This window comes from Varroa destructor, unplaced genomic scaffold (genome assembly GCF_002443255.2).
Source record: "Varroa destructor unplaced genomic scaffold, Vdes_3.0 BEIS01000004.1, whole genome shotgun sequence".
In the NCBI taxonomy this organism is placed as follows: Eukaryota; Metazoa; Arthropoda; class Arachnida; order Mesostigmata; family Varroidae; genus Varroa; species Varroa destructor.
The window spans coordinates 42122693-42141174 of NW_019211457.1; the positions used below are offsets into that span (position 1 = coordinate 42122693).

General features: G+C 44.8%; 2 protein-coding genes across 12 annotated transcripts in view; one reads left to right on the plus strand and one right to left on the minus strand.

Moving 5' to 3' along the window:
- Hmgs (hydroxymethylglutaryl-CoA synthase) overlaps positions 1-18482 on the minus strand; it is a 130486-nt gene that overhangs the window by 30668 nt on the left and 81336 nt on the right. The window contains exon 1 of one of the 11 annotated variants that reach the window (XM_022805487.2): positions 3651-3789. The exons of the other annotated variants lie outside the window; for them this stretch is intronic. The gene's annotated coding sequence lies outside the window, so the exon portion shown is untranslated. Of the gene's footprint in view, positions 1-3650; positions 3790-18482 lie in introns of those variants that run through there. 11 annotated transcript variants of the gene reach the window in all.
- On the plus strand, positions 3810-17793 carry LOC147756222 (uncharacterized). Its single transcript, XM_086987357.1, has 2 exons — positions 3810-4046; positions 17358-17793. Exons 1-2 carry the CDS (start codon positions 3975-3977, stop codon positions 17616-17618), a joined length of 333 nt encoding a protein of 110 aa, XP_086843483.1. The 5' UTR covers positions 3810-3974; the 3' UTR covers positions 17619-17793.

The window sequence follows — 18482 nt, forward strand, 5'->3', positions numbered from 1 at the left end:
AGGCTGAAGCCGAATTCCCGAAGTTTCTAACCGGCAAGGAGAGAGTAAGGTCTAAGGGTGGTACCCCACTGCGCCGCTTTTGGGATGGTTCCTGTGTTGCCAGTCCAACACTTTATCGCTGCACATGTTCTTGCAATAATATATGCAATAATAATAACACAATTTTTGCCACTCCTGTAATCTCCCAGCAGTATCCTCGTACGGTATGTTGATATATTAGCGCCAAGCTAGCAACTTCGACGCTCCAACTCAGGCGTTAGGTGTCGGCTGATTCGAGCGACATGTTTTTCTCTCATGCAGCCAGCGTGTGTTGAAGCGTTTTACGTCAATTTCGTCGCTTTTATGATTGACATAGAATTTTTTCCATCTCTGCCTCAACAAATCGCGTTTGCGTTCTTTCACTTTCAGGAAGTCGCCAATCGGCCGATTAATCGACCCTGGCATGTGGGTTTATGATACACGACAAGGTGGCCTGTAGCGCATTCGCTCCTATTTATAATACAAAAACACTCGTACAATAATGTAGCAAGACCTGCTTGTTTTCGTCACTGTCTAAAACGACGAGCCAGTCGAGAATTGTAGAGAGGTGCACTTAGCAGGTGTGAAAGCAATATTCTTGGACATACAAGAATTATCCACGGATCGCTTTGTAACACAGATTTTGCGTAAAAAGAGCTGACCAGTTGTCAGTTGTCCATTTATAGGTAGTATACGAGTAATAAATACAATAGTAGCAATGGTAGGACAAAACGGAGTTTCCGCTTTGACCTCAATCGGTCGGACCCAGTCGACTCCCCAAGTCTACGTTCAGATGAGCTGAAAATAGAGCGGGTGGTTTGGAGAGATTACGATGGACAAAGGCCTCTTCTTCTCTAGCGACGACGGTAAAGACGTTACCTCACGTAGCCTAGAAGTCCTCTTCTTTGTTGCTTTTTCCTTTCTAAAGGCAAACCCGCCTTACACCAACGAAGTGCAAATAAATAAACCATCTGTTATTGTTGCTGCTGCTGCTGCTGCTGCTTACTGCCTCTACACAACTCTCCTCTGCAATTGCTAGTGCCGTCGTGCAATTTTCCACTCAACTTGGCTCTCGCTATTCTTCGGCGGTCCTCTTCCATAGACATTTCGCAATTGCCAGGAACTGTGCTCAGTTCTCCTCCACCAGGATCGGGTGGGAAAGGCGGCGTATCTCACTTCAGTTCGGCAGCAAAACCAGTAGCAGCAGTAAATTATGGGCATAGTACTAAGCCAAACTCACTTGGACGAAGATGCCCCTATTTTACCCTTCAATTTGGAGAGACAATCCTTGTACCATTGTGGCCGTTTCTGCTAAACTGCAGTAGCTTTGCAGCTTACAGATGGCAATCTTTAACAATGTACGTCTCCGTTCGCTGTGTGTACGTCGCTGACTACTTATTTTCCCCATCGGCCACAGCAAAAGGCAGCAGGCTAGATTAATGATCAACTGGCAGCCACATTGTGTGGCGCTGTGGAATGGTGTGCACTTGTGTGTATTGCTAAATATATAGGGTGTGCAACGGGCCCGTGGTAGAAACAACAACGGGGCAGGTCTCAAATTGACACCCGCCTTATCTGTCGCCTAGAGAAATCATACGTCGCGAAGGAAACAGAACGTGCGTGAAATCCTGTAACGACGACCAGATTATTCGCAACGCGCAGGTGAACAAAGGGGTCAACAAAGCCGATTTTTTTTAAAGTCAACTGTGACGGTTTGTCACTAAGTCACTGCCATACGTACAATTTCCTAGCACGCGTACAAAGCCTCAATCCAGTCAAAGAAGCCCGTCCGTCACCGTTTCGACTCGTCAGGCCTCAACTAGTTGGTCGAATCCGCCCCTACCTGGCCTAGCTTTAGAATCATTCCTGTTCGTACGAAGAACAGAAGGTCACTGTGCTATCTTTTACGAACACACTCGTAGCCACAGCTGGCCGCCTTATGCTGCAAACCCTATTTATATTGCTCCGATATTCTATCGACACAAACTCAAGCAAATTTTTCTCATTGTGGTATCTACTTTTTCTTGAGTCTTCAGAGATTCTTGAAATGGCTTTCCGTACGTTGGACTGTCCAGTGCGCCAGAGAAAAGAAACTAAGAATCCTGTCATCGTGAGAGTGTTCCTGAACAAAAAAAAAATTAAACGAAAGAAATCGCACACATGCATTCAGCGTTTTTCGCACACAGGTTCAGTAAACATTTGGACTTCGTCTGGTTACGAGAAAGCACAGATTTTTGCATATGTAACGAAATTTCGGAACGTATATGGCTAGTTTCCCCTCGGTAGTGATACAATCAAAATTACGTGGTCAATAAAACGAGCTAGAATTATTCGCGTACCATATAAGTGCACATTTAAAGTTAGGTTTATGCTTTCAGATACTATTTCTCTGTTGTCTACGGTAATCTCAGCTGTCCAACACACTAAGTTTTATATACTATAGAAGACCCGAAGACTTCCGCAGTAGAAGACAACATACGAGAATGGTTACAACTGCTGTTGCGGCCTTTCGCTACCTGAACTAGAAATGACTAGTCCGGAGGCCATTTCGTCTGTCGTCTTCATTACAGAGAAGTAGATGGCTAATTGTATGCGGTGGTATAACGGCGAAGGTCGCTCTCACCAAACAAACGCCTTTTTTTTTTTACCATAGCTTCGTCTTTCGCTCTATTCGCGAATATCTAACTGTGGCGTGCCCTTTTGGAGCAATACGATTCGTTGCGATTTTGAAGTGTCTATCATACGCGTACGAAGTGCCTGTCCCTCAGTATAACTTCTACAAAATACTGGAAGAGATGAACAGGCATTGCTGGATGACCCGATGTACACGAACTCTTCCACTTCGACGACGTCATTGTTTGTGACATACGCTTTCCTATCCTGTAGCTCGATAGACACCTAAATGCCGTCCAGATCTGCTAATCTCGCTTAAGCCGAGAAATCGTCCGCAAGTTGCTGAAGCTGAAGACGCCCACACACATTGTTGGAAGGCAGTAGGTCGGATATCGAGCGAGCAATTTCGACAACATTCCCCACTTGACACAGGTAAAGCACAATGCTATGAACCGATGGCCATTTGGTGGATGTTCTATAGAATCCGGAGCTCGTAGCAGAAATTACCAAGCAAGTTCAAGGAGTATAGGTTGTAGAAGTGGGGTAAAGTGCACACCCAGGGCGGCTGCTGTTTCTTAGTGCTGGTACTGACCAATCTGAAGGGTGTGTTTGTTGCAGACCAGAAAGGAACTCTTGAAGAAAACAACAAAACGAAGTAGCAGTGATATCGGCAAGGTTTGCGCGGGAAGTGTTGCTGATGAAGAATTCTCGCGAAATTTCAGTATCACATTTTGGGGTTGAGCACACTGGACAGGCCGCCGGCCGTCCGTATGGCGCGATTTAATTGAACTTCTCCACAGTTAATCTCCACAGTGATAGACTGAGCGTTAATGTCAACCGCAACACGGATTCACATATTATCGACTTGTATAGTGTATTTGACATTTTATATATAACACATGCATTTTACTAACAAACTAAATTTTAGTGACGGAAATAACTAGGCTGAAACGACATCTTCGGTGTGGCCAAAATCACAATTATCATTATTGCTTTATTACAATTACAGGCATGCTTACGTGAACCAGTGTGGATACATCTGCCTGCTTTCCAATTCTCCTAGCTTGCCTGGCTTAGCGGTTCCGTCAGAACAGTCGAATGATCGCAATATCCGGCTAAACGCACGACTTTCATTTTCGATAGGTGACGTCTGCGATGCTCTGTCGACATCAGAGGATTTGGCTGGAAAACAATGATCAACCACTTCTACCTGGATGTTTGAAGCGCAGGCCCTATCGTCAACCACACCGTAAGAGAGAGAGAGAGAGAGAGAGAGAGAGAGAGAGCAAATCAGCGCGGGACGAGGCGAAACGAATCAGGCTTGAAGCAAAAAACATCACAAAATGACGGCTATTCCAAGAACTGTATCGTCAGCAGCGGCAGCGGTAGAAACGACAGTTAATTACCATCACACGGTAAAGATACAGTTGTTGCTAGGAAAAAAAAAATTGATTTATTTAATACGTGTGTTGAGACTGGTGGTGTCTATTTGTTTGTCGAAGAACGCGATGGTTCGTTTCGACTGAATACTCGACGTGAGCCGACGACCGACTCAAACTATGAGCATTACCGAAACGCTGACGATTACCAACTAGGATCCGCGTCGAGAAATCAATCTAACATGGACAATAGGTGGATTAACATTTAGATCTTAAATAAATGTCCATTTTATGTCCTGCAGGAGATCCATTATACCGCCGCTCCGTGTAATTGTAGAAATCATGAGGTGTAAGTATTGCAATTCTATACTATCCGCCTCCGGCGAGAATACGTTAATCGTAAAATTGTTATGCATTGAGGGATGTTGCAGTTCCTTTGGATAAGCGTTTTTTTTTTGCTTCTCCACATAGTACTCATGTGTACACTGCATCTTGTCGGTGTATCAGTAGCCTATAGTGGGTCTGAGCAACGTTTTTACCGGCGCTCTGATTAACGACTACTTCTACTGATACGAATTCAATGATCACCTTTTGTTGTGTTATTGTGGCGCATAGTGAGCTAGGCCTGACCCGTTGTCTATCCCATTCTCTTGTGTAGTTTTGCACACTATCTTTGCTACACACACCTAAAGACGTAAGGGACGCATTATTTAGCATACGCTGAAGCTTTGCAGAGTCAAGGGCGTAGGCAACCTGTGTTTTCGCTCCTGAGTAGAAGTAGTGTTGCTTGGCAACTGCTGACTACGGACTACGAGAAATCGAGGCAGCCTTCTGGCCTCATTCGACTTCATCTTTCCACTGTTTTCTTCTGCCAGCCAATCCCTTTCTCCAAAGCCAACGATAACACTTTCTGGTGCGTCGGTCGACCTTCCTTCCAACAATTTGAGCACAATAATCAACATTATTAAGCACAATTACCCGAAGCACATTGCGATCTGCTTTCTTGAATATAAATTGCACACGTGAGCCTGCATCGCATTTAACTTAATTCAACCGTATCAACCAACAGGAAAAGCGACAGGTGCGCATGTATCTGGCATATTTGTTTACTGGGTGTGAACTAGCGCGGCGTAAATTTGCAGCGGTGGTTGTAGCCTAAAGTAAGGAGGGGGACCTAACTGAGTAACCTTGTCCCATAACCGTTCCGTGAAACGTTCCAACCTGTCAACTATGTAGTCGATAGGAAGAGCGATATAGATGAGAAAAGAAAAACGCGTTTGCAGAAGAAGCAGATACCTGCCGTTGGTGTTGCTGAATCTTTAAACTAGACCTAGTTTCGCTTCCAGTACAACAGCAGGCGTTTTAGTCGGCGAGAGTCAAGAAGTTAAACAACCGGCAGAGGTCGCTTAGTTAGTCATCATTCATCTTCTCGCTTAATAACAGTCAGATTTGAGAATAGGTAAAACAAATGTCAACAAAATCAATGCATGCGGTATGATTTCACCAAGAGTATGAATAGTCATTCCTGCTTCAGACAACCAAACATAATCTAAAACACTTATAAACCCAAGTTCAGATTACATGGATGCAGAGGGGACTAAAGGGTAAAAAGGAAAGAAGCCTTTTCGTACTCGCCACCATACAAAACGACTGTTTTATCTCTCTCATTCGCAAAAAAAGCGCACGCACCCAACCTCATTCATGGGTACGTTTTCGCTCGTTCAAACCCAGGGGTTTCTGGCCTACTTAGTATCTTCATATTCACCTCTTTTTCTCAGTAAAGTTAAAAAGCATCTGAGCTTCCACTTTATGATACCTTGTAGTTCTCAGGGCCACGAACTATATTCTTCCAACTTCGTTTTCTTCCTTGTCGGCGTCTCGCATCGCCTTAGATTCCCAGCCTCTGGCACACTCCCAAAGACAAACCCCCCCGTTTTCGCTTTTGATCCCTTCTTCGATCTTCTTTCTTTCTAAGCTCCTACCATCATATTCCAGCTACAGGTCGTTCTTTTGCTTTCTGATCTACTCTTCTAACCGTTATTACCGCGCTCGTTATGCTAGTATCATGACCAAGCATCTGGTGTTAGTAGACAAGCCCCTTGACTCGCAGGTAAATCGGGCTTTTCGGAGCGCTTCTCACGTTACATTACTACACGAAACAACTATGCCCGACTAGCGCTTATCATGGCTAGCAAAATCCATTGCCGACGTCTTCTTCCCCTCTTCGGTCTCCTACTTTGCTTCTTAACGTTAAAATCTGTGAGCGCAGCTACTCCATCCTATTTGAGATTTTGAGGCAGCAAAAGAAAAAAAGGGGGAGAAGAGGAGAATTAAGCAACGGCCTGTATGTACCGATCAAAAAGAAGGGGTTAAAGGGTAAGGAGGTTCCGTTGTGGTCCCCTTTTCATCCCCCTTTCATCAACTCTGCTCTGTCATTCGTCGCTCAAGGAGACTTTTTACGCTACTTCTAGCGTCGTTTTTCGTAGTAAGCGAGCAAGAGGATCTCTTTGACAGACGGCGTTCGAAGCCAGTCACTACTGTGGTGGCAGCCTAATCAATTGGATCCTAGTCCTCGTAAGTCCGTCGAATAGGCTCTTCACCTCGACGTGTACGATGGATATAGACTCGTTGAAGCTTCCTTGGGTCGACCGCCTTCCACCCCTTTTTTTTGCAATCTAAGTGGGCAACATATTGTCCAGCTTGTCGCCCACTTGGACCGCAACATCTGGTCGTGCTCCTACAGTCTTTTTCAGTAGAAGCAGCGACGCTGGTTAAAATATAGTGAGTCTAGCCTTTGGCTTCTCAAGCTTCTGTTGCGGTGCTTTAGATAAAAGCCAATAATAAGCAGATATAGAGAGAGAGAAAACGAAGTTAACAATGTTGACAATGAAGATGGTAAAAGCGGTGACGGCAAACAGAGAGTGAGAAAAAAGGTTGAGAGAGGAACAAACGAAAACGGCGAGAACGATTAATAAAGCTTTTCGCAAAATATTAGGCAATCTTTTTCGTTGTGGCAAACATTGCCATTCTTAGCGACCTTAGTCGAGGCAGAAAAGGACGAGGGACGGTGTATATGTGTCAGGAACACAGACTGTTTGTCGCAATCAGCAACCAAAAGAAAGCAGGAAGGAAGTCAGCCAGCAGTGGGAAACTACCGTGTCTTGTTAGAGAAGTAAGAGTAGAAAATTTAGGATTTTTCGCAAAATCCTCACCTATAGTTGTGCATACATATATACCTATGGGTAAATAGGTGATAAATCATGTAAAAAATGACACATTGGGAATACGACAAGCAGGCTGGCTAAGCCAGAACAGCCGGCTGCGTGAAGATGGGCTTGCCTCATTATCGTACGATAAGTATGTACAGCTTTACGGTAATCAAAATCCCATCGATTTGTCATTATCACCACCTAGTGGTACGTACGCCAATGATTTGTACCCAGAGCACTTGACAATAATCATTTCTTTGTTTCTCTTTCGATTGTTTTGTCTGCTCATTGCTCCCTTCCAACCCATACTGCATAATTCTATCGGCTATCTTCGTCTAGCTGCCAAATGTCTTTGCTATATATATATAGCAGTATATATATATATATACTGACTATCCAGCTCTGTTCTATGTTCCTATATGCACCTGTGGGTTGTTGGCTACCTGTTGTTACTGCCGGCAAACCCCTAACCGAAAACACCACTATACGACATCGGATAGGAACAATAATGCTTTCAAATGATCATCAGCTATTAGGCCACAGGTGCACTACAGGAGCACACGTGTACATCTGGTATCACAACCATTTTGGTAGCTCACGAAGTCCCCTTGCTAGCCCAATCACCGCATTAATAGGAGTAACGCGTCCGCTTAGACGAAACCTACCTTCGACAACCATGGGGGAGCAGACACAAGCGCATTCGCACTTCATGTAATAAACATACGCTTGTGGTAATAATCACTATCCACTGGTGGATATCTAAAGCCCCTTGTTAGCTGGATACGAGGGCCTGAAAGGTAGAAACCTAGACACTTGGCAAAGAACTAGGTAAGCCCAATCAAAAATCCGACTGTAGGTATATGGCCAATGATTTACCATAACTTAACATGCGTGTCCGTAGGTTCTGTGTCAGCGGAAAAGTCGAGATTACTTATTTCGGTTCTTGGAGCAGTATCAGGAGCAAGAGTGGCGTAAAAGGACTTACTTAAATACTGCCCTGTTTTGCACTATTTTTTTATGTTTCTTACGTTAAACAGAGCAGCACGATAAAGAAAGAATAGGTGCCATCGGGACACTGGGGTACTCCTTTTCGTGTTATCCTCCTTCACTTTTTTACCCTCTGAGAAAATATATTCAGGCAAACGATGATGCTCGCTGCAATGGCCGCAGGGGCATTTAAGAGGCATTCTCACCGCGCTGTCTTACTCTATACAACACCAACGCACTGTAAGTAGCTGTCCATTTACCCAAACTGATATCAGCTCAGGGTACAAGTAACACAGCTGATAAGAAATTACAGCGTGGCCATGGCACCAGCAGCACGATCATCAGCAGCAAGCAGAATAATAATAATAATAAATTAGTCACAAGTAGAGACTACCAATCGGCCAGGTAACTGATCGCTGGCTAGTGCAGGCATTTCTGTCAAACAACTTGCTAAAATTTTATGCCGTCGTTAATAGCACATACTAGACGGAATGTAGTCACTGGTTGGACACGAATGTTCATCGCACCGCTATATTATCCAGCGAGGCCTGGTGACGTATCACAGTAGTAAGCTAGACGTGTACTTTGCTAGTTCGACCGGAAAGAATAGGAGGCACCCGGAGGGAGGCGATGATACGGTAATTCCTTTAGGCGTTGAAGAAAGGCACGAAATCTGGGCGGCTGGTTAGGTATTCGGTGTGCCAGTCGCAGACACCGACCGATCCTCACCCGCACGGTGACGTTTTGTCGGACAGATGGGTGCCTGCTTATACTGTTTCGCCCCTAATTCCTCTTTCTCATCTTTTCGTACCCCCTCAATTACCGCCATTTCTCATCGTTTCTTCTCTTTGACTTTGCTTTCTCTTTCTCAGTCCTTTAACGCAGCAGACTACGGCTTTTTCCGAATCGTGGCTCATCTGCGGCCTTGGTGTTTACCATTACTGCGCGCATCACTACGGTCTAAAACCTTCCGTAAAAGAGGACTAACTTCCGATAGCAAAGGCTTTTTGGCTGCAAGGATCGAGAGTGCTTCATGGATAAACAGAATGGATACAGAAAAACAATCGAGAGTAGAACGAAAGCCAATGAGAAACACGGTACTGACTAACTGAAGATCTCCTACTATGGTGTAGCGACATGCGCTGCAGTTAGAGAATCCAGACTCAACATAACCTGTATTGACTCTTCTTAAATCTCTTAAACTCTTCTATTTTTGACGAAGGACTCTGCATTTCTGCACCAATCAAAACTTGTCTAGCAGAATTTTCTTCACGTCTTTCGTTGAGATCTCTTCCGCCAACTGCGTGAGTACATGTTGGGTCGGGATTTTTGATAAGAGAGTTGAGGGGTCTAGTCTGAAGGTGACGGTTCCAAGAGATATCCTGTCGACCTCGTCGTGTGCTGTGCTGTCAGCTACCTCTTTGCTGACAACTGATCCTGTGTTCTTGGCTACGACTCGGTTTCGGTGATGTCTTGCCGTTTATAGGGAACATTATATACACTATACAACAATATCTGTACAGCATATCAGATCACAGAATAGAATCAATCAACCTTGAGCTCGTTTTTTTCGGTGCAACGGCAATTTTCTGCAAGTTTTTTTCTGAACCTGAACGCTGATGACCAATTAGTGACAAGCAGGTCACCACAAGTCCAGCTCCCTTCGCTAGAAAGCTACAGTTGCAGAACAACTGGAGGCACTGATCGAAATCTGACTCATCATTGAAATCCATTTTTCTCTATCTACCGGTAGATCGGATGTCTCTGTTTCCGTTCGTCTGATCACTCGGTGTCGTCACTTTCCCTATACATACAAGAGATCAACTGGCATTCTGCATTGATTATCCGATTTATGCGTTTGTCTGCGCGATTGTTGACGGAAGGGACACACCAATGCGGTGACAATTCAGATGCGTCTTAGTCCTTGGTTTTGTGTAGCTCAAATGCTTTTTTCTTTACGTTCCCCATTACGACATATTTTACTTGCATAGAAAACGGGAGTCATTAGCCATGCTAACGGAAAGCCTATACTGCACTTTGAATCCTCGCGGCATCGACAGAAGGTTACGATAGAAAAACGCGAGCAATAAAGGCCAAAGAACACAACATGACAGGAGCAGAACAGGCGCTCGTGTAGAAGCCTTCAACCGAATTCTGGAATACCAATCTCGGTCGCATATTTCTAAAATCGAAGGTCGGATCGCCTGCGACCGATTGCAAGCAACCCGGCTGCCACAATGCTGCTTGCACCGTAAAATACGAGCCCGTGCAATAAAATATCACCGAAAAATGCAGGCTTGGTACCAAGCGGCTTCCTATAACAGAAACTGGCGGACGCTAGAACAGCGCGACGTTACTTGCCTACGGTCTAAACACTTATTCAAAGGGTGCTCGTTACAGTAGCAAAGCCATTGCCCCCAGCATATGCATAAAGAACGGAACGAGGATACGAAAACCCGAAGATAACACGCAAGTGTTTGGGGTTTCGAGGGGGATAACCGAGACCAGGTTCATTCAATTTGATAACGGAAAAGAGACAGGAACAGGGTGGCAGAAGGGAGATCTCGTATACGGGAAATAGCATAGTAGACAAGTTAGAGCACGAAAGCTTAGCACAGACGAATATGTTATCAGATACAGCCATATCGGACGCAGGCGATGATGAACCGAAACACTAGGAAAGTTTTGCTACAGAGTCGCACAGTCAGGTTCATAATTGGTGTCCCCATGAAAGCTTAGTGGGTAATGTACTTGCCTTGGAGTCTTTGGAACACATGGTGGTCTAGGTTCAAATCCAAGCGTAAACCCACTTCGTTTCCTGTTGGAAGCCAGTGTCTAATAACACACGTAACCAAGTATGGCCCTGATTAGCTAGACTAGACTATTTCGTAATTGAATAAGTCAAGAAGAAATGATGCAAACGATGAGATTTGTGTAGAAATTCTGTATTTGTCGCCGGTAAACTTATTCTTCATTGGAAATGAGCATCCCAGTTTCTATCGTGGTATAAAAGTTAAAAACTCATTTAAGTAAATAATACTGAGAACATGAAAACGAAAAAAGCCCGTCAAAGTTAACGCCTAACATGCAATGCCCTTATCACTGAACCACTATGGTATGGAGTACGTTTGTCGCGATTTACCGGTTGATTTTTTTAGTTGTATAGATATAGGCAAAACTCGCAATTCCGCTAGTAACCTCGGAAGAGAGTTCCGTAATCTTAGAGCAGAACTTTGATTCTATACCTGCTTCATTGGTAAGTGCGTGTAGCAACGGCACTACTTTAAGCTTGTAGAACGGCAGAAATAACACAAAGACCTAGATAGCCCAGTTGGCCTTCTTCAGTCCAGCAGAAACAATCGGTGCACGAATACGCCTCCGCAGCAGCAGCAGCAGCAGCAGCAGCAGCGGTAATATCGGTAGTCAATGGAAAGTAGAAAAAGAGCCTTGAATACGATTGGTAGAGAAAAAAAAGTCGAAACGGACAACCAGCCAGCGAGACACAGGTGTCAGCCTATAAGAGCTATTATTATTACTGGCGATGGATTGTGCCAGCGACGATGCACCAAGTGAGCGAGCGAATGACTAAAGTTCGCTGGAAGGTGATGGAGAAGAAGCGACGACAAACAACAACGACAAAACGCGTCGTCGTGCTGCAAAGGAAGTCATGTCAGGGAACGAAACGGTTATCAAACCAAACTGATAAGACCGCAAATGAGTTGTAGGCGGGATGGGAAGCTGCTTGGTGTGGTGAAAAAGGATACGAGGGCTAGGAAACAACGAAACCACGTTAAATCGAAGTTACACGGGTAGCAGTATTAGTAGCAGGCAGTGGTGGGCTATGCGGGTCTCAGTCCGCAAGTAGTCTCGCCTTGATAGGGGCCTGGCGCTCGCTGATGCTGCTGCAATTTCAAGTCTGTTGTCGACTTGATTTAACGGTGAGCGGTGTGACATGAAGGATGTAAGCTGCCAACATCTCACGCCAACAAGCGGAAGCCGTGAAGCAGTCTTTGGCCGGTCTACAACTCTCTAACGTTGGTCGACTTGTCGATTTCTATCTTCCGAGGCAACAATATCCACTGTGCAAATCCCTCGGCCTCGGTTTAGAGACATTTTTCGGTTTTCTTCATCGACCTCTAATGCTCCTTACGTTCTCTCTCTTTTTCCCTTATCGTTCGGGTCGTCCGCCTGATACCAAAAGAAATTGCGGCATAGAGTCTGCGGTCCTAGAGTCTCATAGAGCCCGGCATGCCTAGGACGCATAGTGGGAATGGCCTAGTGGCTTATACGCATGTCTTGCAAATTCGTTGCTGCCGAAATACAGTCAACTGCTCTTGCCCGCCTAGCGTCTGTTAAGCTGGGTGTTTTGCTTTGCAATATACCTTTAGAATTCTCTCTTTCGCTGTTTTATATCACTGTCCACTCAATAAGGACGCATGGCACAATAATATTTGACGACAAATCGTCTCACTCAGTATATTCATAAACTCTCATTACGTTTAGAAGCGGTGGCCAAGCAGTAGCTATTCACTGTCTAGACTGTGATACGCTGCACCTGCATATGCTTCGAAACTCACGCTTGAAATCTTTTCACGCTTATGGAGTCAAGAAACGCAATTGAGTTCATTCCGACCCAGCCTATAAAATGCACGCGTAACTGGGAGCTCAAGGGAAAAGATGGTTAAGGGGCAGGTTTTAGTAGGCTTTTCCTATCCAGCAAACAAGTTTAGCAACTTTTATCAGCCCACACAGCTATGGCGGAAACGAGGTTAGATATATATTCAACTGGCAAGCCTCAATCCTTTACGTTGGGTAGTTTATTTCTTTCTTCGATGTCCCATTTAACTTGAGAAACTTGTAAGGCGTTAGAAAGAAAAACTGGAGATAAATGGTGAAAAATAATGAGAGCCAGTTTCTAATGATAAGAAAGAGCGGCATGCAACGGGTGTTTGACAGAAGCAGAAATTCCGCTAAGTTGGCCCTCCTGTCGCCGCTGTTTCTTTAAATATCCATCACAACACTGATTGAGGATACTGCCCCATTCCGCAGCAATCCGCGCGTACGTCTGTAATCTAAGCTACCTAATCAAACTGACGAGCGGTAGCATGCTTCCTGAACTACCTCCAGACCACATGTCGGAAAACGTGGGGCGTAGGCGGCAAGATATATGATGCTACCGGTATACGTCGTCTGTGTGTGCGTGTTCGAGCGCGTGGGTACTCTTTGTATATTTGAGTATGTAAGTATGTTTCTCGTTTGTACATATAGCGTCTTAATAACGATGATCAGGTTACTGTATCTGATAGCCGACGACTGGGACGACGTCAAAAAATGAGACAGCTGAAGCTGCCGCTGTCGCTATTGTTGGTTCGTCATTCCCCCTCAATAGGTTCTCCAGTTACTTCAAATTAGTGAAACGAAGCGGACCAATATATGACATAGGCAATATCAAAGATGTACACACAGAATACGGCATGGAATAGCAGTGGTACAAGCATCAGCAGTAGCTGAGGCAGTAAAATAGAAAAAGTCATAATAATAGAAAGCTTCAATGCAAATGGGCTCCAGTTTTACTCGTATTATTGGATATTTGACTTCAAACTCGGGTCTCGGCCTATCTAAAACAATGGGCCGACACTGCCTTGACTGCCTTCTTTTGATTGTTCTGCTCTGTAGGATAGTTTTTCTTAGCGGCCTACTCTCCCTACGACCTCCAGCTTGAACAGTCAGTGCAAAAGTGCAGATACAATCTTTGGTTGGCCAGCTAAAAACAGTGTACAGAAAAAGAATTGTGGGGGTAAGGTACCTCCATTTATTTTGGGTGTTTTCGGCGACATCGACGACGTCCACGACATATAGCAATCGTACCATCGAGTTGGCGCTAGCACGAGCTAGTTACGTCGAGCTAGGCCCTTTTCTCGTCTGCAGCCTTAAGGAGGGAGCGATACGGCGATCGGCACAGGCTGCCTTTGAAGGCACAGCCATTGACAGCGAAGGGAAGGCTTAGACGATAAGGAGCCAAAAGTAGTTAACAGCGAGGATGGCTGAGGGAGGGGAAGCTTTGTGCGAAGATCTGTTTCACTCTTTAATTTTTCTCCCTGGGGGGTTTGCCTCTGTTTCTTTCTCTCTGTCTACTTTTTGATTGCGAACTTACAGGCGGGACTTACGCTACCTTAGTATTCGGGTCATATCAATACATCTCCTGTCTAAGCATTCGCTGTATTATGAAATACGATGTTGTCTTTTACAGATATTATTCTCTGAGCATTTTCAGAACGTTTTGAACAATCGTTTTGAAGTACCTGAAAAATAGTTCAATCACTGAACGACCAGACTACAGCGGGTGTACTCTCTCACACAATATACATGGAATATTTGTAAGAAAATTGCGGCTTGGAGGCCGGTTTTTCAAAAAATCATCGAAAAATTTCATCGAACGCTGCGCACGTGAACGAGTATTTGCTTACATAAGGGGCTAGGAACAACATTATGTATCCTATATGCTAAACGATAACCATATTAAGAGAAATATATATATATATATATATATTAATGCAGCATTATCTCTGCCGTATGTACACGTCTGTCTGTAAGATCAGTTGCCAGCTTCTGAAAACGATCACACACTCTTAAGACAGTTATATTTTGACAGTAGTAGCCAAAACGATGCATGCATTTGATCAGGTTCGCCTGTTGGAACAACATCAGCTCAATTTACAAAGAGCTCCGGAAACGCTTGGTTATCAACGTGCATCTCCCAAAAGCAAACGAAATACTTGCCTTCGGGGCATTTTCACAACATTAGATAACGTTTAGCGCATCTGGGAACTGGAGTATTTGCCTCCGTGATAACGAATAGATGATGAATAAATTTTATAAAGCGATTTCGCAGATATACACATAGATTATTAACCAATGGTAAGGTGGCGACAATACTAGGTGCCATTGTGGTACGTAAAGCCGCAATGCGTCATAAAGCTTTGCCAATGACATCACCACGACCAAGTAGCTAATTGATTTATGCGGGAAGCCAGGCGACATCAGCGCGCAGTTTGCAGTATGCCGATAGAAGAGGATTCAGGTCTTGCCACCTTCCTCCGTGTTGTTGGGCACAAATTGAGATTCTACCTTGCACATTGCCCTTGGGCAATGGTAGCGTGCTTTCTGTTCTGTTCTTCTATCCCTATATCTCGTTCACTATCGCGATCGTACTAGTGGATAAGCGGGCGGAAAGGCCAAAGCTGATGATTATTGTGCCCCGTCACGACAACAAGTACTACGCTTACGATCGTTGCTACCGTCTTACCGGGTCGAAGCTAACCCACGGGCGTCTAACCGTTCACGGTAAAGCTAGACGGCTGCCGATAGAAAGCAGTCCAAATTTTACATTTAACGACTTGAGCTGGCCTTAAGGATTGAGTTACCTCCATAAAAGCAATGACTTACACAATGCGACTTATAGCAACGAATCAGTACACCCTGCGAACACGACCGGCATACAGACTAAAACTATATAAATCGTCACGAGCAACTTCTTTTCCGTTCATTAGCGGCTGACAACATTTTTTACCAAGCTTTCTTCTGTTTACGTTTGAGCAAAAAATAAAAAAGGACGCAATGTCGTCCACCATCCAATATAAATGCGGGAATCTTGAAAACGGCAACAGCAACAATAACGCATGAACGAAAAACTCCTGTGCATACAGCTCAAGATACTTATTCACTGTCGAAACAACAGGCCTACTTCTTTTCCATGGCCTTAAATACTTTTCGCCTAGCAAACGTAAACCCTGCGAAGTTTACTGTTCTTTCATTTCCTCTAAGCACGAGCATAGAATTGCTGACAGCTAGATCGCCCGGTTCGCAGCATAACAGGGTTTGAAAATATACACGTGTAGTCGCGCGTCACTTCAGTCAGTCTAGATCGTCACCTACATCGATGCACCTCAACGATTGCCGCCCACATATAGCTGCGAGATCTAAATTTTCTCTCGCGTAGTTACGCGCAGTCCAGGCAGCTTGTACCAAAAAAATGCATACTTTACTGGTTATTGATATGGATGAGAGCGGAGATTGCTTATGTTAACGTGTCATCACACCTTTGCGCCACGACCCATTATAATGAAGTTGTGAAGTTGCAGCCCAGTGCAACAAACCATATCACATATAATACCGTTACGCGTGCATTTGGCGGTTAGACGTTAAGCGTACCCACCGTATGCCGTTCTACGGTTAATGCCCGTAGACGATTGCGGCAACGATGAGAACAACAATGTAGGTGACCGCGTTGTGTGCAAGAAGCCAAAAACGAAGTTGAAGGGGTCCCGCGGGGTTGCGGAACGTCCAAAACGGTACTGGCATTACCGGCGGGGACAGTAAGCATTATTGACTGGTGAGAATTTGGCCAGCGGTGTGTTAGAGACCAGATGGAACGGCCCTTACGTGCGGAACGAAAGGGGTCTTATGGCCACCTTAAGGAGACCCAGACGTTGAAAAGGTGAAGCCGGGTTTGCAGAAGAATTTTTGCCGGCTAGGCGCGTGGACTATGTGTGTGCGTTGCTTAGAATTTAGGCAGCTGAGGCTTGCAGTAGCGGCCCAGTTGCTCTTGCCATCTGTTACAACTGATGCCCACCAATGTGATCAAGAGCACCCGTCGTTCGTTGATCAAAGGGTCGCTTTTTTCTTAGGCCTCCCTTTGGCCCAATTTTTTGGGGGTGTCCTAGCCTATTGTTCGAAGAAGCCACCTGAAGAGGCCACCATTAATGAAAAGATCGCTTTCGCCATTGCGACAGGAACGCTGCAACTCAGAACCAGCACAGGGGCCAACAAACGATAGGTTTTCAACGCCAGCAAGGTTGCGTTGGCGGCAGTCGTGATGATATGCACCGATCGCGTACGGTGCCCAACATATAGGCGAGACCGTGTTACAGGCTCGACAGGCTGTTAGTGCTTGCTGTAAATAAAAATAAATCCAATACATTACATAGTAATGTATCAGATGTATCGCAGAGAAGTCGAGCAGTTGAAACGGTAGAAACACTAGCGAAAGCAACAGTAGCAACGGCTGAAAAGGAAAACAAGAAAGAAATTACATTTTTTGCTACCTTGTTTTCATTATTATAGACCAATGATTGATGTTGATATTTTGCAGATGGCAGAATCATCTTATCGCGCGGCGATGGCGTTTGTCACTTCGACTCCCCTTGAGGAGCCGTCTCGGTCGGCGCAGATTATTTCCTCGATCTTTCCAAAAGAAGCCTTAAAGACGATAAATGTGAGACACCGTATCATGCCTGTCGCTCACTCTTGCATGGCTAATACCGTCTTCGAGGGATTTGTATCGAGAGCGGCTCGTATACTCATAAACAGGGCTAATGGAAATCCTCGTGGAGAAGTATCGGAATTCCTGTAGCCCCAAAGACACATTGCAGCGAATCTCTATATACCAGCGTTGTTCCCACTGTTCGAGTAATCTGCAGCTGGTATGGGATTTGCAGAGAGTATAGCATTACTCAACTACGCATCAGTGGATGATAGCGAGTGGCAAAAAAAGACATCTGTCTTAGATGCTAATCAAATAAACCAGTCAATAAAACAAATTATTTCGCCTCTATCCATAACATAAATAGAACACTTTTATCGTATACTTATCTTAAAATTCTCCTGAGGTCTCAGTCTGTCAGCACAGTAGCCATGATTTACGAAAGGACACGGAGAAGAGATTAAGTAAGTACAATAATAACAGCGTTTTTTTTCATTACGTATCTGTATTAACAACGACCAAGTGCTGTGATAGCAACACATTGAAGAAGAGGGAAGAAATGAACAACGCAGGTAGGCGTAGTTGAGAGCACTAACCTATTCCCTTTTTCCATAAAAGTACGAGCGTCGACCGGCGTGTGGAACTCGCCAGCCTCGAGACTAGACCTCCAAAACGTAGTTTTGTCGCGCCAACCCTCTTACTGTCAGCCTTCCGTGACCAACGGCTCTTCAGCATTTCCTGGGAACAGTACCACCAAGACCAACGTCTATTCGAAGCGTTGGTTCTCCTGGTTAGGTTGGTATTACCAGAACCTGGTGCCTGACTACGCTTCGTTTCCACATGTCTATCGATCGGCCGACTGGCCAAGCTTTCTTCACTCATCTACTTCCACACTTCCATAGTTGATGGAAGTAAAGGTATACTTTTTTTATATGTCGTCGTAAGTCTTCACAACGTTCTTTCTTCCGTCTCTTACGCGAACTGGTATGAGCGAGCAAAAAGAACAGCAAACGA

Bases quoted from the DNA above. Each gene is read 5' to 3' on its own strand.
- LOC147756222 (XM_086987357.1), top strand. From the start codon at position 3,975: ATGACGGCTATTCCAAGAACTGTATCGTCAGCAGCGGCAGCGGTAGAA. The intron at 4,047-17,357 runs GTAAAGATACAG...GATATTTTGCAG, and splicing joins CAGTTAATTACCATCACACG to ATGGCAGAATCATCTTATCG.